The 22,811-nt window shown below is 44.9% G+C and overlaps 1 protein-coding gene across 3 annotated transcripts in view; it reads right to left on the minus strand.

Annotated features, from left to right (window-relative positions):
• SPATA13 (spermatogenesis associated 13) overlaps positions 1-22,811 on the minus strand; it is a 149,454-nt gene that overhangs the window by 40,558 nt on the left and 86,085 nt on the right. For all 3 annotated transcript variants that reach the window (XM_059378085.1, XM_059378087.1, XM_059378083.1), the window contains 2 exons: positions 15,924-16,307; positions 14,045-14,189 (listed from right to left, as the gene is read on the minus strand). In XM_059378085.1, coding sequence (XP_059234068.1) covers positions 14,045-14,189; positions 15,924-16,307 — 529 coding nt within the window. The remainder of the gene's footprint in view (positions 1-14,044; positions 14,190-15,923; positions 16,308-22,811) is intronic.

The following is a 22,811-nucleotide window of genomic DNA, read 5'->3' on the forward strand; positions in this document are numbered from 1 at the left end:
GAGAAACAAAATTGATAAAACGATTCTGTACTAAAACTCAAGGTCCTGACTTCCCCCATGGCCTGGCAGCTACCCTCCCACTGCATTCTGGCTCTGCCCTCCCAGTGAACTCAAGCTGCCTTTGCCAATCAAGGTCAACACTGTCCTTCCTGCCACAAATCCAGTGTGTATCTTTCAGAGTGCCCAACTTCACTCTGGATACATCTAACATTGCCTGCTAACCTCTGTCCCTGAAAACGAGCCTCCTCTGACATTTAGGACTCCACTCACCAGTCTGGCCGTTCCTTTCTTATCTTCTTTGTGGACTTAGTTATCATTTACTGGCCCCCAAATATTGCTGATCCTCTTCTAATCTTTCACATACACCCTGGATGATAACACTGCTTCCAATAGCTTTAAGAACAATCATTCATTTGCTGAGGACTTTCAAGTCTTTACTTCTCTCCGGGGTCTTCCTCCTCAATATCAGACTGTTATGATAAAGGGCACGGTACGAACATCTTCACTTAGTTGTTGCACCTGTGCCTCCAATTCAACATGCCTGAAACAGAACGGAGCCCCCCCACTCATGTGCTATTCTCTCACGCTCTCCAACACCCAGGCACCTGCATTTCAGCACCTGAAACATCCAATTGGCCTGATCTCCAAATTTTCATTTCTCCAGGACTATGGCCATGTGATCTCTTTCTCTCTCTCTCTCCTCTTTTAAGATTACTTATTTTGAGAGCAAGAGAAAGATCATGAGTATACAGGTGGGGAGGGACAGAGGGAGAGAGAGTCTTGAGCCTTAAGCACACAGCCCAACCCAACACAAGGCTTGATCTCAGGACCCTGAAATCATGACCTGGGCCCAAACCAAGAGTCAGAGTCTTAACCGACCCCACCACTCAGGCACCTCAACTATGGTCTTGTTCTTAGATCAGGGCTCTACTTGACTTAGCAACGACTCTTCCTGTCTGTAGGAAGGGCACAATCTAGCTAGCCATGTATCTAAAATGCAAATCTGAGCACCCTGCTCCACTTAAAACTCTAATATGGCTCCTCGTTGTCCCCAGGCTAGTCTAATCCCCTCTCCTGGAAGCATGGAATGGGCAGCCTCTTTACCTCTGATCTCTAGTCTAGACTTAATCTCTCAACACTCCAATCCTTCCCTCACCTCCTCCTGCTACAGCCAGGAAACCCACTGAAGGGGTCCTCCCACAGGTGCAGTTGGACTGCCTGAAAACCCCAGGTCAAAAATATCACACCTGCATTTATGCCACAAATGTCTTAACTTACAACATATAAAAGTGCAATGGGTTCATCTTTGTTATCAACAAAGGACCAGAGGTCTTCATGTATGATCATCTGACTGGAATTCTGCATTCTTTCTTGCGTAGGTCACACGAGAATGTGTCAACTGTGATTTCCAGCTCTGGTTTCTTTCAAGTACAGTAATAACCAGAGACACTTGTGAAGTATCCTGAGTAAACATTCCTGGATCAACCGATCTTTCTTTCTTTTGTTTTGTTTTGTTTTCTTTTTTCTTTTTTACAGCTATCAATTCTCATCTAATCGGACAGAAAATAATTTTTGGCGATTCACCTTTATTGAATCTCTACAAAGTACTCAGCTTAGTTTTCACAGAGCTGAGCCTCTACAGTCTTACATTTCATTTGTTTGTATATCTAAGTAAGATCTCTAATTATAATAACTGATACAGCTGCTATAAATGGGTTTGGAGACACGCCCTTGACTCCTGGTAGGCTACAACTCAAGCAGGGCCGAATGAGTAGCCTACTAAGGCAAGGCCTCAGCACGCTGCAGGCTCCTGTCAGCACGCGCAGGACACCTTGAATCTGAGAGGCCTGCGGATGGGGAGAAGCATGCTCTCCTCTCTCTGGCTTCCACCCTTTGCATATGCTATTCCCTCTGCCTGGAACACACCTTTCCCTCACAACAAACCTAATCTAACTTCTATTCACCCTTCATGTTGTCACCGGAGAGATTTCCTTAGCCCAGCAAACTCCCAGAAGCCTGTGCCTATCAATTTTGTCTTTTAGAAACTAGCTAACTAATTGCTGGAACAGGAAAAGAAACTTTTGGAGGATGACCTTCCCCTGACCCCAAGCAGGACTACCTCTGAGCAGACGAAAGTGCCCCAGAGTTACCTCAGCTTCTTTATGTTAAAATCCCTGCTCTGGGAGGGGCATAAGCTTCATTAGCGTAACATACAATATATGTATGGGCATGTTTTCTGAGTGCGCATGTGCAACTTTAGGTCTGTCTAGTGCGCATGTGCAACTTTAGGTCTGTCTATTACAGGCAAGGATGAGGTCTCCCTTTGCATATTCATTCCAAACCCCAAGAGAAGGGTTACCTGTGTGGGGGAAGCATGGCTTTGGAAATGATCCTGTATTCTCTTTATTTACTATAAATAAAGATGACCTTGTAATGCCACTCTACTTATTGTAGTTGGTCTGTTTCTCACCAAGGAGAAGACTCATGCTGGTTCAGTAACCAACTCTCAACTTGGATGTCATTTTCTCCGGGAAGTCTTGGGACTCCCCAGATCTGATCTGCAAGCTCTCCCTTTACCCTGAGCTCCTTTATGCTTGCAATGGCTTTTTTTTTTTTTTTTTTTTAAAGATTTCATTTATTTACTTGACAGAGAGAGAGGTCACAAGTAGGCAGACAGAGATAGAGAGGGGAAGGAGGCTCCCTGCCGAGCAGAGAGCCTGATGTGGGCCTCGATCCTAGGACCCTGAGATCACGACCTGAGCTGAAGGCAGAGGCCTAACCCACTGAGCCACCCAGGCGCCCACCTTGCAACGGCTTTAAAGTCCCTTATCACACTGGAGGTTTGTGAGAATGGCCTCTGGGTTCCTCACGACCACCCACCCTCTAGCACAGTGTCTCACTCATAACAGGGCAGAGATTCTGAGATATACATCACATATATTTATTAAGTGGGTCAAAACAAATGAGAGATCTTCTAAACCAAGAGCACCTTGGGCATTTCCTGAAATACCAGTTTTTGATTATGTCCTAATGACATCTTCTATCACTTGCCAATAATAATGGTGGTATCAACTGTATAAGGCTGAATAAACTTGTTTTACAACCAATACCAGCTCCTCAATGGGGAAAAGTAGGTAAGTACACCTAAGGAAATCTTTCCCATTTCTGAGCAAATATTTCAGTACAAAATCAAATTGAAGATACAGAAGTTGAAGACATGGAGACAATGTCACCCCTGAGCAGTAATCCCCAACTGTACTTCAAAACCACCAGGCTGTCAAGGCAGCCGTCCATGCCTTAGTACACTTCTTTCCTTTAGACAAACCAACCTTACATCTGTGCAGGAAACATAGCACAGGCGCAAGCAAGCAAGGCCTGGGAGCCGTCCTGGGGGTGGCCGTTGCGGGGTGGGATGTGGGGGCGGGATGCGGGGGCAGCGCCTGCGTGCACCGCCAGGCCACGCGGGCGGTGGGGGGCGCCTCTCCAGCCCCCGGAGTCCCGGGATGGATCCACCCGGGTGCAGGCGCGGCTGTACACTAACCTCAGCTTCAGAAGAGCCCCCATTTGGCTCCCCCAAGAGGCAACCACACCCCATCCTTTCTGTTTGAGCCTTTCACATGATCAGTGATTCAGCAAGGAGAACTTCCGGTGTTGCCACGGGGTTCACCCCATCAGATCGCCTACTGGGCACCCCAAGCCTCCTGGGGCTACTCGTGGAGGAAAAGCACCCACCTCTGTGAGGAGAAACCACAGAGGGGCTGAACCCAGCCTTAAGGCCCTGGGCAGAGGCCAGTGCCTATGAGCAGTTAGCAGATGTTTGACCACAATGGGATGGCCAGTGGGGTCCACCCCAAAAGACAGTAACTAAGCTTGTAATGCGCTAACTAGGACATGCTCTCCTTTCTGTCTCCTGGCCTGACAAGGTCTCCACGAGCATCTCCACATGGTCTGCGCCACGGAAGAACAGCAACAAGCCGGGGCTTATTCGGTGGTAGACACCATTGCCATCACCCTCTTCAGGGTTGACTGTTTCTCTCAAAAAGTCCTCAATTTATTCCGTAACAAAACGAAACTGTAGTAAGCTGGGTTTCTTATCACTAAGTAACTTATTTTGGAAATTTCTACCTTATCTTATTCCTCACTTACCTTTGTATTCTAGGGGTAGTTCCCCGTAGGACCCATGATCAGTTTGAGTTTGGTCTGTACTATTTTTTACTTGCTTTCCTACTGACACCAGAACCAGGAGTTTTTATCCCATGGAGCAGGTTTTCAAGACAGGTCTGACTCTTGGGCAACATGCGTTTTAGCTGCGCAGCTCCTCTAATGCACACATTTTTTCTTTTTCAATAAATACAGTGCAGTATTATAAATGCATTTTCTCTTTATGGTTTTCCTAGTAACACGTTCTTTTGTCTAGCTTACTTTATTGTATGAATACATATGATAATAATTATTAATAATAATAAAATAATCTATAATAATACATATAACAAAACAAATATGTATTAATCAACTGCTTATGTTATCAAGAAGGCTTCTGGTCAACAGTAAGCTATTAGTAGTAAAGGTCTGAGGGAGCCAAAAGTTACACACAGATTTTGGATTGTATAGGGTGTGGGGGGGGCATGCCCCTAAACCCCACATTATTCAAGGGTTAACTGTACTTCCTCCCTCCACCAATCATTAGCCAGCTCTAATGTGCTCAGACAGTTTGGCCAGGGTATAATTTGGGTCATTCTGTCAAAAAAAATCAAGATATTTTTATACACTTGTATTGGTAAAGATGTGGAGAAAAAGGAATGCTCATGCACTGTTGGTGGGAACAGAAAGGGATGTAGCCACTGTAGAAAACAGTATAGAGGTTCCTCAAAACGTTAAAAGAACTACCATATGATCCAGTTATTGCACTACGGGGTCTTTATACAAAGAATATGAAAACAGTAATTTGAAAGGATATGTGCACCCCTATGTTTACTGTAGCATTATTTACAAAAGCCAAATTATGGAAGCAGCGCCAAGTGTCCACCGGTATATGAACAGATAAAGAAGATGTGTATATACATACACATACACACATACAATGGAGTATCAGTCATGAAAAAGAACAAAATCTTGCCATTTGCAACAATACAGATGGATCTAGAAGGTAAAATGCTGACTGAAGTAAGTCAGTCAGAGATAGACAAATACCACATGATGTCACTCATATGTGGAATTTAAGAAATGAAATGAACAAAGGAAAAAAGAGACAAACCAAAAAATGACTCTTCACTGTAGAGAACAAACTGAAAGTTAGCAGAGAGATGGTAGGTAGGGGATGGGTGAAACAGGTGAAGGGGATTAGATGTACGCTTACCATGATGAGCACTGAGTAAAGAATGGAATTGTTGAATCACTAGATTGTACACCTGAAACTAATGTAACACTATATGTTAACTGGAATTTAAAAAACAAAGATGTTCATTGTATACATCATGCCTTTAAGGGCTGTATTTTTTGGTTGTTTTCCTAATGAAAAATGTCGATGGGGGTTATGATTTAGAGTTTTACAATGCCATTGTTAACAACTTCAAGCATTACATCATTCTGCTATAGACTGTGTAGTTTTGGCCTAGGTCCTCAGAGGGCTACACTGGCTTAATTTGATTCTCTTTCCTAGCTTGCCTAAAGTGACTATACTTATAAGAAATTAAGATGTAAAACTATTTAAAAATCAAATCAAGCAACAATTTGAGTAATTTAGAAATATTTTTAAAAGCCATAAGAAGTGTAATCAATTCAGGGTTCCTGGCTGGCTCAGTAGGAGCATGTGACTCTTGATATCGGGGTCATGAGTTTGAGCCCCATATGTAGTGCAGAGTTTACTTGAAAAATATTAATCAAGTCAACTTGTCAACTTCATGTCTCCTTAGGAAACCATTTTATTTTCCATATTTAACTATTACTGTAGCTAATCCTGTGTTCTCTCCTCTCTTATGTGGCATTACTAAAAATACTCTAATATAGTACTTAATGGTTAAGGAGGCTTTTAAAAATATAACGAACAGATATTTTTTAAAATGGCATTCCCAAATCTACTGATCTTCAATGTCATGCTTTAGCTCCTTGCTTGTAGCCCCTAAAGATTCCATAGAAATGTGATCGCTGAGGAAACGGAATGTTTTCCTTTCTGGGAAATGTTTCCTTTCTGGTTAAGATAATCATTGGGTTTATGTCACATGAGCAAGCTAACCTGAACTCGATGGGTGAGATGAGTAGAAAGACAAGGATGAACAGACATAAGAAGAAGAATTTTGGAAAGCAATCAAATTTGACTTCTGATCCGTAGACTAGTAAGGGAGGATATAGAGCTGGAACCCAAAGTAAATATGGGTGAATCAGGAGCATGGGTTAGGCGGTGATATAGCAACTTGCCCTGGAATTTACTACATAAGCTTCTCCTAAGAGAAAGCAAAAGGCAGTAAAGATAATACCCTAAGAAAAAGTTATCACTGGGCAGGCATGCTTTGCTAAGACCCAGGGAGAAAGAAGGGCTACAAACACCATCACCAGTAAAGCAATAGGGTTTTTAATAGGATGGCAGCCTCCCAATCACCAGCTTTATAAGAGCACGCACATGCAAGTACCATTGTGATTCCTGATCCGAATCTATTATTTCAATACCACACCCATTGGTCAATAAATATTACTGAGGACTGCTCCCTTGTGACCTTTCTTCAGACTGTAAGGGGCTAGTAAGGCGACAGGACAGTCCTCTAACAAATGCAAGCAAGAAGGAAGTGCTGGAAAGGAGCACAGCAAGGTGCTAAGGAATGAGTACTGAGAAGGGGCAGTTCACCTCCACCTGAAAGGAGTATGTCTTCATTTCTTAACAAAAATCAGTTTGCTAATGTTCAAATTTCTACATTTTGAGGAAAATTTAGTTGCGGGCATTTCTTGATTTGCAGATTTGGAGAGCACCTGACCAGGAAGGAGGGACCATACTGTCATTATTTTTTTAAAACTTTTGTGATAAATTTCAAACAAACACAAAAGTAGAGAAATCAAATGATGAACCCACAATTATCAAAGCCAATTTTCCCCCCAAACTTCCTCAGCAGCTTTTGAATATATTGTTTCATGCAAAAAAACATTTTAGTATGTACCCATAACAAATAAGGACTTAAAAATAACTACACAATCATTATCCCCACTAACAAAATGAGCAATAATTACTTCACTGAATTCTCAGTCCATGTGCAAATTTCCCCAACTGTCTCAAAAGGATCTTTTTATTTTTTGGTATCAGAATCCAAACAAGGTGCATATACTGCATTTACCAAATATAACTTGGATTAAACCAAATTTATCCATTTGGGTGACATCTACCAGAGATCATGCATTCAATACATGGGCTCATTGAACTGGCTGTCACCTCAGCACTTCAATGGGCTGTAGATCTGGACCCAGTACTGTCCCACTCTTAAAGCAATGGAGGGGCCAGCTCTTGGCACATAGGAAGGAAGCAGTGCAAAAACCAGAAGACAGAAATGCTGGAGCTAGTCTGTCATGGACTCGCCATCCCCTGGGCTGTGTTTCCCAAATCAGATGATGGAAGGGCTAGAGACTTTTACAAGCACCGTACTGCTCATCTGTGCAGGCGAGGGAGCAGGCAAGGGAAGTCGGTGGGGAAGTCAGTGAGACATGCTTCTATCGCAATGAAGTCCAGGACCTCAATGGAGGTGGGACATTCATAACACAGGAAAAGAGGGCACAGCTCTTGCACTAGGCAGCAGGGCCAGCTCAGTCACTGGAATGGTTGACCCACATGATCTCAGGCTATGCTTACCCTAGCACAGGGTCTTCAGGAACAAAAGTGATGAGTAACTGCACTAACCTATTACTTGATTCATATGGTAGGAAATCTCCAAATCTGGTGGCAGAGATTCAAATCTAGCTCCCAGATCTCAGCTGGTTTCCACATGTAGAGCCTCTTCATGAGGCAGAAGCCAGGTGACCTTGGGGTAAGTATCCCAGAGTCACAACTCTTTCTTCCAGGCTTCCCAAAAGGGCTCTTCCACTGTTTACCTGGTAATTGTGCCCCTGGCAAAGGGAGCCCCCTCCTACCCCCCCCAACCTCCCCACCCGCCCCTACCCCCATAGTAAAATCTAAGCCATAATTCTTCCTAATCCTTTCTGACTGAGAGGAGACAGGGCCTCAGCGGGGATTTAGCTTGTGTGGATAGATGGTTAGGACAAGGGCTTGGCTGAATGGCTTGGAGGAATGTGGAAAGAACTAAATAGGTAATGGACTGATTTGGGGAAGGAGTACGATTAGATATACCAGAATACACTCAAAGCATGAGAAATCATCTGGCCCATGTGAATGCCTAGTTGTATCCCACGTGAATCTGATTGCAAAAGAGGTTGTTTAATAATTGTGCGAACACTCTGTTCCACTCTGTGAACGCCAATCTTTGTTCCTAGTCATCTTGATGCTTACTCAGTAGGTTCAGGGAGGAAAAATAAAAGGCCATGGTGGCAGAAATGGATGCCAAGCCTGGGCTAAACCACAGGGTGTCCCTCTCAACCAAGTTAATGATACGGTTCCTTGAAGGAACCAGACAGCTCCTTGTGGAGAGTTGATTACAATGGACCCTTTTCATAATAGAGGGGTATATGATCTGTCCTTAGTGGGAAAGACATTTATTCTAGATCTGGATTTGTTTTCCTTACCTGTCAGACCTCTGCTGGAATAACACTGAAGCCCTGATACACTGTCACGGCACCTCGCAGGACCATGCTTCTACCCAGGGATACCGGAGGGAACGTGGTGATAGGCCAGTGCCCGTGAGGGTCACAAACATTATCCTGTTATGGTCCAGAAGCATGCAATCATAGCCGAATGGAAACAAAGTAACAGAGATGGCTTGGGGACACACCTTGATATTATGATGCCATCTGGGATAGGGTATGCACACTGAACCAGTGTCTGACAAGGTGATGTTCACCCACAGCCAGAATACAAAGGGCAAGCACAGGGGCCACTTCCTCTGATGACTTAATAATACATTTGCAAAATATTTTCTTCCTATTCAGTAACTCTGCCCTGTCATTCTCCCAGGAGAGAAGGACTTCCACGGGAATCCACAGGCCGGGCCCCACTGGATCAGAACCAAGGCTGACCACTTTCGCCTTCCCATGCACTGGGAAAATGAGCACCCAAGCCAGACATGGTTGTCTTTTGTGGTCAGTGCCACTACGGTTTCTCAACTGGACTTATGCAATAACCTCCAAGTCAGTCTCCTTCCTCTGCTTTTCTCCCCTAAACTGTGCTTCCTCTCTAAAGCTTCAATCAGTGCCTATCACTCCCTCACTGGCAATGGCTTCCCCTTTCACTTAGAATAACTCCGAGTCCTACCCAAGACCTGCCATGCCCTTTCTACCCGGCCGCAGCCTCCCCACCGGACTGCAACGCCCTCTTCTCCTGCCCTTGTTTCCTGAACTCCGGTCACCCCGGCCTCTCGCTGAACCTCAGACACGTCGAGTACCAGCCTAACTCTGGGCACCTGCTGTGCCTGCCACAGGATCTCTCCTCCCTCAGATCTTCAGCTCCTGCTCATCTTTCAAGCGTCCAGTCCAGTTTCACCTCCTTAGGGATACCGGGTCACCCTCTGCCGTGCCCTTCCTGACACGCTCTACCACGTCACCCACGTCCACTTTCCCCAGAGTGACTGTTACTGCCCAAGAGAAGGTATTGACTGACTGACTGACTGAATTGGATGCAATGCTAGAATGTGAACTTGGCGAGGCTTTATCCTCTGCCCTACACCACATGGTCAAACCAGTGCCTGGCAGGCTCCGGTTGGTGCCCCACACATTTTTATAGATTGACTGATTTTTGACAGAGGGAGGGAGAGGAAAAAAGATGACGGCAACTCAAAGCAAGCAGGGCCACTCACAGCTCCACTACCAGGCAAGATACTGGGCAGGCGCAGGGGGAGCGTGCGATGGGCACACGATGAGCAAAATCAGCAAGAGCATGTATGGCCTTGCAACCAGAAGCAGGAGAGAGACATTTCCTTTTGTGGCGTCACGTGTATGTGCATAATATTTATTTATCTTCTGTTTCCTTTCCTCCCCCACCTCCTTCCACTTTGACGATAAGGGTGTGCTGCTTAAATGTCCCTTGGGGTATACAGTGGAAAAGGCACTGCAACAGAACTGGAGAAGAAAGAGCTACCACTCACAGCTACCACGAGGGAAGGAGTGAGAGTGTTCTTAATTATACATGGAATAGGTGCATCATGTCAGAATGACATTAAAGAAAAAAAAATGAACACCCTCCACCCTGCTTCATTTTCCTCTATGGAACCACCTGCCCTGTTAGAGAGTCACTTGTGAATTCATTATCCCCACACTGGAATGTAAGTGTTTTAAGGACTTTGTTCTGTTCCCTGATGTCACCCGGCACGTGGTAAGCACTCGGTAGTTACTGAATGTATGAATGAATGAATGAATGAACGAACGAAGAACACGTCCAGAATCTATTTCTATTTTTAATACTACTTGGATATCCTCGAACGAACGAACAAATGAATGAATGAATGAAGAACCAGTCCAGAATCTATTTCTATTTCTAATACTACTTGGATTTCCTCTAAGGGGAATAACTTCCTTTCCACTGTGTCCAGCCTCAGTGACAGGGTACCATGTACCTGCCTCCCAATATGAAGGCAAAGGGTCTCTGGAGGCCTCCAGCCCTTCTCCCTGTTCCAGTGCCACCAGGCGGTAGACACCTCACTTAAGCTTCAGGAGGTGATTTCCCTACCCTGTGACTTTGACTCCTGAGCGACACAAGGAATGGCTGGCCCTTCATTCATTCCTATGCCTTCCTATTACGTGTGTCCCTTGGCTTCTTCCACGTGGCTCCTTGGTTCCCAGGAACAACCCTGAAGGCCATCCATTTCCTAGACGGGGTCTCCAGCCATTCTTTCAACTCTGGGGACATCAGACACCCTTCCAATAAATTTCCGTTTTGCTTAAGCTGGTCAGAGTTCATTTCTGTTCCTTCTCAACAGAAGAACATTAAAGCCAAAACAAAACACTATTACAGAATGCACAGAAATCAGCTGTTTGTATGTATACAGGGTTTTGGAAGAGAAATCACCTCAAGTCCTTCCATCCTAATCAAACCATTTTCATTTTTACATATTCCTGTTAAATCTTTGAACATTTGTGTTCACGTCGTGTATTGTTGCAATTGTGGTATATGTAATAGGTTGAACTACGTCCCCTGCATGGATGCTGAAATCCTAACCCCCAGTACCGTCAAAGTAACTCTATTAGGAAATAAGGTTTTAGTAGATGATCAAGTTAAAAGGAGATTATTAGGGTGGGCCCTAACTCAAGGACAGGGAGGAAGCCACAAGAAGGGGGAAGCAGGGATGAAGGCAATACATCTACTGGCCAAGATGCAAGGTACCTGAGACAACTGCAAGCTAGGATGGGGCCGGGGGCAGAGACTCTGCGACCCTGCGCTCGGAAGGAACCACCCTGACCACGCCTTCCTCTCACTTCCAGCCTTCCTGAGGCACAAATGTCTCCTACGTAAGGTAAGCCACCTGGTTTGCGCTACTGAGTTACAGCAGCCTTAGCGAATTCATACACTACACGTGATTTTCTTTTCCATTTTTCTTCTCACTTTAAAATTGTAGCCATCTCTTTTCCTGCTGTTGCAGGGTCTTCCGATCCATATTGTCAACTGTTGTGAGGTAGTGACCCACGCAGGTCCCCAACTCACTAATCTGCTATGACTAAACATTTACTTTCCTTTGACTTTTGTGCCATCACAATGTTGTGAAGAGTATCTTGTGCATACAGCTTTCTTCCTCCTTTTGGATGACTTTCTGAAAACACACCACCAGGGGTGGATGACAGGATCAGAGGGGATGAACATGAGGCCCAGCGCTGAGCGGCTTTGCAGAAGGAAGACAATGACTGCTCACTGCCTCCAAGGGCACGCAAAGGAATGAATTTTGAATTCTGAATTTGAAGAACACTTACTTAAGGTAATGGGAAAGAGAGCTCTGAAGGGAGAAAAGAGGAACAGGCGGAAAGTGAGACTCGGGTTGCACAAAAGCCTATAAACTCATTTAAGGAATTGGGACTTAATTCTAATAGTGGGAAAGAGTTGAACATGAACAGTGACTCTGACTAGAGTGTAAGAAAGCTTGGTCTGAGGAAGTAATGGGGAGGCTGTGAGGGGAAGGGTTAAGGAACCTGATGAGAGAGGTGACCCTGAGATCCAAAGGATGGGATTTAGTGACTCCCTCAGGAGGGGAGCAAGGACTCCTGGATGTCCAGCCTCCTCAGCTGAGGGCCTGACAAAGGCAGGAGATATTCACAAACTTCTTCGAGCCCCACCTGCAAGTCCCACCGTAAATCCTCCCAGTATACATGACACGAGTTAGAAACTATCACAACACAACTGGGGGTAATAGCATTTCCTCACCATTCACCAATGCTCTGAATTTTCCCCACGAAGTGTGACCCTCCTGGGACACGGTGACCTTCTTGTCACCATGATGATGGTCACTAGCCATCATCCTCTTCTACCTGTCCTCAGAAATGCCTCCCCTGACCAGGGAGTCCACACCTCCTTGTCCGTTCCCTCCCTTGACCCATCCTGTTCCCTCTCCTCCTGTCCTTGGAATTTCAGTCCTTCAAGGGACACCCTCCACCTTCATCAAGGCTGTTGAAACCTCACCCCTTCTTACAGATTCAGTTGCCTCCCTCAAGTGCATGCCACCGTACCCACACAGCAAGGTGGTGGCATGGCTGAGGGAGCATGGCATGCCTCAGCCATGCTCCCTAATGCCCAGCTCTTACTCTTGTGCTCACCGCACAGTATTCACTTCTAGAAGTACGACAGGAAATCCTGCCATTGGAGCTATAATCATTAGAGTTTGCTGCACTTCTTTAAAGAGTCAATACAGTTCAGTGGTTAAAAATGAACCACTTGGTATGACAAGTTCTATTTGTAGATCCAAATCCCATTTCTGCCCCCGTCCTGGGTGAGTGACTTAGGGCAATCTATCTCTGTATACCTGGGCTTTTTCATCTGTAAAAACGAGGATAATAATACCAACACCATAATACCAATAATACCAACATGGCAGGTAGTTACGAAGATCAAATGAGCTAATACATCGCAACACATTCAATAAACGTTAACTCGTTACTCTTGTCCAGGGCACAACAGGCCACGCCACTCATTATCTGACCAGCTGACTGGCACCAACATGAATATCAGTGTAAGGGAAGATTCTCCTTTTAAAGAATGTAAACATCAGGGGTGCCTGGGTGGCTCAATCGGTTAAGCCTCTGCCTTTGGCTCAGGTCATGATCTCGGGGTCCTGGGATCAAGCCCCGTGTCGGGCTCCCTGCTCAGCGGGGAGCCTGCTTCTCCCTCTCCCTTGCTCCTCCTCTCCCCCTTGCTTGTAATCTCTCTCTCTCACATAAATAAAAATCTTTTTAAAAATTAAAAAATAAAACAATTCCATTTATTTTTTTTTTTTTAAAAAGGACGTAAACATCATTCCAAAAACGTGGTATTAATTCAAATCAGTGAGTGTTTACCAGGTAAGTACTGTGATAGCATAGTAGCTACTGTATTAGACAAAGTTTTCTCTGGTGTTCAAAAAGGCATCAGTGAGTCTCAAACACCCAGAAAGAGCCTCAAAAAGGTTCAGACAAATGCGCCGACTCCATTCTTAGCTCTCTACCTACAGGAACTTGGGTACACAGACACGAGGGGAGCAACTTCTCAAACGGGGTTGTGATGACACAGAGTACCCACCCCAGAGGGCTGACGAGTCCCCGAGGCCTGCGCGTGCAGCCCCTGAGATGAGCCCTCCTCACTCCCAGGGGAAAAACGCCCTGGCCCAGAGGCAGTGGAGAGGGGCCCAATCAAATGGGTTTCACAGGAAACAGTCCGACTAAGGACTCTACACCAGCTTCTGGAAAAGGGAGCCCCCGAACAGGGTGGGCCTGGGAGACTCACCATTGGAAGCTCGCATCTGCCGCCGGCGTCCCACGCGGTCCAGCCCAATGGGGGTGCTCTGGGAGAAGGTGAAGGGCCGGAAACGGGCCGAAACCGCCTTGTAGGGCAGCACCCGGTGGGCTGGCACGGGAGGCCTGGCTGCTGGCTACAAAAGGAAAGCAAAACGCTGTGAGGGGATGCCAGGAAGTGGCACCTCCCGCAGAGCCCTTCACAGGCACAGCTCTGAGCAGCTTGGCCCTGTCACCTCCAAACCACTCACACACGAGAGACGCTGTCTCCAAATCGTGGCAAGGGCTTCAGGCTGCACCCAGGCCCGGCTGCAATGACTTCTTCCAAGATTTTAAACCACCAGTGTCGACTCAAGGGCTCTTACCTCCCGGCAACACATTTCATGTCACTTGTCAGCAATATACCAGGAGTAACACTCAGTAAAAGCAAAGCAAAGCGTCAAGAAGAGGAGAAGCAGATTTAGGAAGTGGTGGCTTTCTCACAGGGGCGGAGCGGAAGGGTAAGAAGACGTTTTCCAGCAGCAGCCTCCCGGGGAAGCAGCCGTTCCTGGATGACGGACTTGGACCGGCATTCCCGCCTGGCACATCCACGTGCAGGCACTACGTAAGTATTTATGGGAGACAAATGCTCCTTACCTCAACTATCCTGACAACTGAGCCGTGTTAAAAAGAAGAGTTGGATTCCACTTTCCACAAACTTACCCAGATCTCCTCTGTGCCCTGTTGATGTTCCCGCACGAACCATCTCTACAGATCGAAGGCCGCGCCGGCGTGTGCTTTCCTTACTTTTTCTTTGTATTTTCCCACCTATTTCCCTAAATGAGCCTTCGCGTGTACAAAGTGACCTTATCACATTCCTTCTTAACACTCTGGAGGGAAATAACTTCTAAGTGCTTTCAATTTTCCCCATACTGTGTTTCAAGTTAAAACAGATTACAGTCTGCTTTGTGGTTCAGAATAATTTCCTAGCGTACTGCACATGTTAATACCACAGAAAGTTCCTGGGATTCTTCCACTTCATTTTTTTTACCTTCAGAATGCAATTCAATTTAACTCAATTTAACAAGAGGAATTTGAGTGCTTGCTATAAACAAGGCATTAGGCTGGGCTTTACAGGGAGAATGTAAACATAAAATCCAATAGTAACATAGATTACCCCCCTCCCTTTTAAGAGAATTTTAGGAGTTATTGATGATACCAGGTAGCAAGCTCAAAAACTGGAACTTGGTGCTCACTCGTACTGTTCTGGGAACCCCTGACCATGGCTGGGTCTCACCAAATAACATACACTCCTCCTGAACAGGGCCTTTATGTAAATGTTTTGTAGCCTCAAAGTGCTCTTTGGGTAACTGATAAATACTTGTTGAAATACTAAGGGGAAAATAATAAGGATTTTTAGTCTATTGATAAAGTAGTTGTAAAGCAGCAACTTGAATGTAAAGAGTTAAAAAAAATGGTAGGAAAGTGATTTCCTTAGCTCCTAAAAAACCACTTTCTTATTTTCTTCTTATCTTTACTTTTTAACATTGGAGGACACTTTCTCATTCAAGAACTTCTTTCAAGAAGCTCACTGACGATGCACTGTTACCTTCTCCTTATTAAGATCTCAGGTGATTTAGAACAAACAGCACACTAGTTTAACATATTGTTTGAGACTCCAGGAAAGACAGAAGATTAGTAAAAGGCATCCGCATGTCAGATGGTAAGTTAATTCATGAGTGTTTTCAGAGTTAGGAAGAAAGTCTGGGAGTTTGTTGTCCTTGAAGCAGAGAGAAGAAAGAAAAGCAGCAGTCTGTTTAGTTCACAGAGGAGAACAAAGGCCAGGAAGCTGGAGGGCTCTGTTAGCTTTGGTAGAAGCAGCCAGGTCTTACTTGGGTTAGAAGACTCTCGATTTCCTCTGTCGGGCTGTTCCCATAGAAGCTGACACCGCCTATCACAGAGATGGGGCGTCTTCTCCAGCTTCCTTTGGGGCAGCCCACAGCAGCGCTCTGGTCTGCAGTGTCGCTCTGGTCTGTAGTGTCTGTGGAGGCCATGTTGGGCAGGTGGTCTCCCTCCACAGTGTCTTCTTTCTGGGGGTCTACAGCAACTGAGTCTTCAGGAATGGACAGACTCCGGTTGGCCAGCTGTCCATAGTCGGAGAGAGGTCGAGGCCTTGCTCTTCTCCCAGAACCCCATTTCCTCCTGGTGATCCTCTGAGACTCGGTCCTTTCTTCATCCCGGGATGAGTCCCGCCTCCAGGATTCCTCTGTCACAACCTTTTCAAATGCGAACAAGTTAGGTGAGCACCCAGATCCAGGAAGGTATTGAAAGGAACAAGCCATACGTAAGCCCTCCCATCGTTTTCAGCCCTGCCTTATGGCCTTCTTGATTTACTTGTTTTTAAAAAGTTATTTCTGTTACAGGAAGGCATAACTGAAATGTGCATTAAAATAAGCAATTCATCTTTAACTGGAAGCTGAATTAAAACCATAATTTAAATAGTGATGTGTGGTGAGCAAGGATGAGCTATGATAAAAGATATTAAGAAAACCAGTACCATTGTGAGTTGTTAGAAAGTACTTTAACTATGGTTTCACCCAAATTAAAATATAAAATATACATAACAATAGCACAGGGAAATACAGGACTCTAGAAGGGGAAATGAATATGTAATGCTTTACAAAGCCGCTCTAAGGTATTTTCTTGCAATAATCTTTAAAAACAGAAGGTGCTTTAACAAGAAGAAGTTTGGGCTGTTAGGGCCAGACTCTCAAGGAGTTAGGTCTGGTGAGAAGAGCACTGAACAAGGATTCAGAGAACTAGATCAGGCTACTAACTAGCTATGACCCGGGACAAGTTAACAACTAACCATTCAGGACTAGACAATCCCACAGCTGGGTAGTCTGTGGTCCTAAACACTTTTCAAATTGTTCAAATACTTTTTTCGGAGGTGACCTAATGCACCAGCAAAAAACCATGAGGTTGGAAATGAACAGTCTGCTGTGTAAGTCAGCCTGGGCCACAAGCTAGCTTCGTAACCTTAGGCCAGTTACTTAAGGTCTGCGGATTTGGTTCTGCAGCTATTCACTGGGGAATAATGGGTCCTTGTGTGGATGAAATGCTATACCAATGATAAGTGAAATAGCCCTTATCAGCCACAGTTAATTATTGCTCTTAAAAAGCCGTGTGTGGAATAACCATGCCCAGGTTCAGCCCTGCCTGCAGATAACCTCTATGTCAGCACACCCCTCAAAGTCTGCGTTCAGAGGAGGGCTGCTGCCTAGTTCCACAGGAGGTTTCTCCCACCCTTGGTTATTATTTTTTTTAATACCTTTTTTTAAAAAAAAAGGTTCCATTTATTTATTTATTTATTTATTTATTTGGGAGAAAGAGAGAGCAAGGACAAGCAGGGGGAGAGGCAGAGAAAAAGAAAAAGGGATAAACAGACTCTCCGCTGAGCAGGGAGCTCAGTGCCAGGATCATGATCTGAGCTGAAGGCAGATGCTTAACATACTGAGCCACCCAGGTGCCCCCCTGGTTATTATTCAAAAAATAAAATAAAAACTAAAACCACTCCAGGGCCTGGGGAAAAGAACAAGAACAAGGAGAGTTGTACTTGAGGGCAGGACAGGCAGAGCAGGCCACCCAGGCCTGGAGGCTGGCAGCAGAACTGCCCCAGGCAGCCCTGCCCTGCCCCCAGGACTGGTCCAACAGGTCATGCTGCTTGCTAGTCAGTGGCAACCAAGAGCTCAAACACAGTTCCTGTAATTTCCAATCCCATGGCCTCAGTGGTCCCTAAGATTATACACAGCTGACTTCTGAGAAACACAGGGGTTCGAACTGCCGACCCCAGGTGCAGTCAAAAAAACTGCTTGTTACCTTTTAGCTTCCCCCAAACTTAAGTACTAATAGTCTCCTGTTGGATGGAAGTCTTACAGATAATAGTCAATGAACAGGTGTTTGGTATGCTATACATAGTATATACTGTGTTTTTATAATAATGCAAGCTAAAGAAAAAAATGTTATCAAGAAAATCACATGGAAGAGAAAAGACATTTAGCATATTGAACAGTATTTATTAAAAAAAAAACAAAACCATGTGGAAGTGGACCCACACCGTTCAAACCTGTGTTGTTCAAGGACCCACTGTACTATGAATAAATCAATGATGAGCAAAGAAAGCAGAAAGGAATTTATAGACACTCCACTGCACTGCCATCATTTTTCAAATTAGGAAAACGAAAACCCAGGCAAGTAAGGTGACTGGCCCAGGGCCAAACAGCCCACACACAGAATGACATGGAAATGGGGGTCTTGAAATATCTGTTCCCGCTGTACCAAGTCACCTCTGCTCAAAAGCTAGTACGTTCTAGCAGTCACCGCTTACCTTGGTGTTGCTTCTGACTGCAAAGAACTTCATATTAAAATCAAGTCACCACCGAGGGGTCTAGAATATACCACTGTGCCATCGAAACTCTTCTGAGCTCAAGGTATTCAAGAATAAACTTCCCCCCCAACCCTGAACTCCCTTATCTGCCTGAAAGCAGAGCCTCCCCAAAGAACTCCGTTGTCATAAATCCACTATCTTGAGATAGGATTTTTTCCGCTCTTCCAACCGGGGAAGATGTGGCTCTTATCAGCTGAGAAGAGAATCCCTGGCCTCAGTCGCTGGTGGCCACAAAGCTATCAGACCTCCCATTCATCTTTCCTAAATCACTGGGTTTCCCCTAAGTGCCCTTCTCCACCTCCCCTTCCCCAAGTAAGAAAGTATAAATGCCCCCAATTCTAACCACTTCCTGGAGTCACTTTTTCCTGTCAACTCCCACTTATCCACATGAATGAAAACCTGTCTTTTCTCATCTGTCTTTTGTCAGTTCAATTCCACACCCTCCCCCCAACTTAGTAAGCCTAAGAAGATAGAAAAAAGGGGTTTTCCCTCTGATACCATCACTGGGAAAATATGAGAAATCATGAAAAAGTTAATATTCTTTGCATTAGGGACGCCTGGGTGGCTCAGTTGGTTAAGCAGCTGCCTTCGGCTCAGGTCATGATCCCAGGGTCCTGGGATCGAGTCCCACATCGGGCTCCTTGCTCGGCAGGGAGCCTGCTTCTCCCTCTGCCTCTGCCTGCCTCTCTGTCTGCCTGTGCTCGCTCGCTCTCTCTCCCTCTGTCTCTGACAAATAAATAAAATCTTTAAAAAAAAAAAAATATTCTTTGCATTACATATGAAAAACAGGATATTATGGAGAGTTTAACTACATTATAACTCAGTGGCACAATTTAACCACACAAGAATAAGCCATTTATGTTATCACCCTGTGATAAAAAGGTTCAGAGACAAGGTGTCAGAAAAACAGAAGCAAGACAAAATTACAGGCAAGGAGTAGTCTAACTGGTAACAAATCTACCAGTTTTTTTTTGTTGTTCTTTGGGGTTTTGTTATGGTTTTTTTTTTTTTGCACTTACGTAACTGGCAGCATGCCTCCCTGAAGGCTTGCTGATGCAGATAGGAAAATAAGGAAATGGGTGTCAGGAGACACACGAGGCGGACTTAGCTGTTCAGGTAGGAAATCCTTCTGAGACCAAAACATACTCCAGGAAGTGAGGAGGCTGGATAAAGGCAGGTATGCTCAGAGCAGGAAATGAGAGGGCAGGAGATGTGCACAGGATTTCTTTAACATGCCTCAAGGGCCAACTCCTGTTCCCACCAGGGGGTACTCATAAGAACCGACTGTCCTCCTCCTCCGAGAACTATTTACACAGTCCCACTGAACCTACAAAAGGAGAAAACAGCCTTTCCAAGTGGTACTGAATATTTTAGGAAGAGCAAAAATTAATTAACAGAATAATATATACAATCCAAAGGTCCGCTTTACTCCCAGCAAAAGAGGGAGGGAGAGACAGTGATTTACATTCCTTGTAAAACAAATCTGAGCTTTGATGCGTATTCTAAAACTGAATCTTCTTTTGGCCAAGTCTGTGTACTTATGGAATACAAGGGGGTTCATTCCAGGGAACAGAGTTTGACTGGGATTATACCTGCAACTGCAAACCCCCGCCAATGCCCTGCCCCCACGCTCCACAAGTTCTAACCTACCCCAGACTCCGCTGCCACGGGCAGTGGTGGCCCACAGACACACTGAAGGAACAAGCAGTTGACCACATCCATGCTCCCCGAGCTTCCTTCTTGCCTTTACAACAAGACAGTGAGGGCATAAGTGGCCATGCCGGAGGAGCTGTGTCTTCGGATGCTCCTCCTCACAACCCGGCAGCCTGGCCTTCAGGTCAGTCCTGCTCTAAGCTTGACTGGCCAATTCTCACCCAAGTCGTCAACAAACTCTACGGGCGGGGCGCAGCTGCCCTTTAACTCTTGCTTCTCTGTATCGTTTTAAAGTACTTTCCCTCATCAGGAGTCCTGAATTTCTTTCCTTTTTTTTTTTTTAAAAGAATTTATTTGTATATTTGACAGAGAGAAAAAGAGAGAGAAAGCACTAGGAAGGATGGTGCAGAAGGAGAGAGAGAAGCAGGGTCCCCGCTGAGCAGGGAGCCTGATGCCGGGCTGGATCCCAGGACCCTGGCATCATGACCTGAGCCAAAGACAGACGCTTAACCCACTGAGTCACCTAGGCACCCCAGGAGTTCTGAATTTCTTCTTCAAGATGCCTTTCTTTCCTTAAAGAAGTAAAAAGCCAAGCTAGATCTTCCCTCCAAGGAGACACTTCAAAACGCGTTTCTTTCAAAACCACAGCAAGAGTTGTTATTCACTGAGGGAAAAAGACTTACACACAAAGCCCTCATGTCACATATTCAGAAGCTTCCTCAAAGGGAAGTTTCATGGATCAAATAACAAGAGTGTGGGTTGAATCATGCCCCCCAGAAGGTATGCTGAAACCCCAACCCCCAGGACCTGTGAATATGATCTTATTTGGAAATACAGTCTTTGTAGATGAGATTGAGCTCGGATGAAGTCAGGCAGGATTTGGGGAACCCTAATCCAACGGCCAGTACCCTTAGAAATAGAGGGAAATTTAGACACAAAGATGAAAGTAAAGACAGTCCTATGAGGACAGAGGCAGAGAGCGGAGTGGTACCATCTATAAGCCAAGAAATCCCGGGCAGAGGCCAGAATGGATCCGCAGACTTCTGGCCTATATAATAATGAGGGTACGTCCTCTTGTTTTGAGCCCCCTAGTTGGTGGCAATTTGTTCCAGTAGCCCTAGGAAACTCATACAGCAACGTAATTCAGAAGGAAATACTACAAGCAGGGAAAATTTAAGATGCTTTGGGAAGATGGAAAAAAAATCAACCAGAGCAGAGCTTTTCCAGTGTGTGAGCCAAAGGTATTCTCAAGATGTGCACTAACCCAGTAAGCAAGCCTCCCACATTGCCTCAGCACCCTGAGCACTGTAGGGAATTCAGGGGCAGTCCCAGAGCGCATCTCGACAGCTCACATGGCAGAAGGCCAGCCATATGCTAGCAGTGACCACCGTGGCTTCTGAATGTCCCTGTGTGCAGAACCACAGCAGGTTCAAGGCCACCTTACCTAACCCCTACCACCGCCATAGGTAACGATTCATGACATTTTATCACTTAATGACACTGGGGCAAGGACTCCCTCCAGTGCACAGAGCCGAGGTAGAGAGGCCATTTACAACGCAGTGTCTGACTTCAAAATCACGGTCCTTTCCACCATGCAGCTTTGCATCCTCAGCACACACTTTCACAGAAGCAAGACAGTACTTGGTAGGTCTTCTGCCTTTAGCTGCAGCCCCGGTTGGAAGGGGGTGGAGGTGTGGGGAGGGAAAGGACAGGAAGAGAGGCTCTGAAGGTACTCCTGCAAGCTGGGGAGAGACCCCTTCCCCAAATCACTGCTTTAAATGCATAAAATAAAAATTAAAGAAAATCTTATAAAATTTATAAACATTAAGTAAAATTTTAAATGCATAAAAGATATAAAATTATAAAGTAATCAGATTATCCTGAAATATAATTATCAAAATATTAAAAGAATTAAAATAATAATAAATGTAAAACACATAATAAGAAGGCTAGCAATCAGTCTAAAAACGTCCATACTTTGGAAGTACTGATGAAGAGATTTCAAGAGATCAACGAAAAGTGTTGTATGATGTGAAAAAGATTTTGGTATCTATGGGTGACAAAATCACAGGTGTTGATAGAGTACTCTTACTGCCTACACTCCTAAACTGAAGGAAATGCTATATTTTACCTACAAGGTAGTGAAAATAAAGCCCTACCCATCAATTTCTGTTGACAAAACCACTGAATGAACCGAGGTTCAAAACTCCCAGGTCGCCTAATTTCATAAGCCTAATTATGGTACCAGCTCGGTACTCTGACTCCTGAAAACTGAAATTTTAGGACTTACACACTGTAAAATTTAAGAAGTGGCATCTCACTATTTAGAGCTATACGTCACTAATTTCCCTTAAATGAAAATTAATGTGTCATAAGACTATGTATGCATATGCCTTTTTTCCCTTTTCTTTTAGTGCAGATTTGTTACCTGGATTATCGAGTGCTTGGAATGAGATGAGTTGTAAACATATGTCTGAGGATTTTAAGTGAGGGAGGGAACTCATAAGATCCCAGATCAACTACTACATTTTGAGAAGCTGAAAGTGAGAACAAGAAAATCTTCACATATTTAGAAAGATGAAAGCTTGAGTGCTAGTAACATTTTTTCTTTGTTACTTTAACACCAGAAAGATAGTCTTAGTTTCTTAGAAATCTTAAATTGTCCTCAACTTGCATTTAT

Source organism: Mustela nigripes, chromosome 15 (assembly GCF_022355385.1).
Source record: "Mustela nigripes isolate SB6536 chromosome 15, MUSNIG.SB6536, whole genome shotgun sequence".
NCBI classification, from domain to species: domain Eukaryota; kingdom Metazoa; phylum Chordata; class Mammalia; order Carnivora; family Mustelidae; genus Mustela; species Mustela nigripes.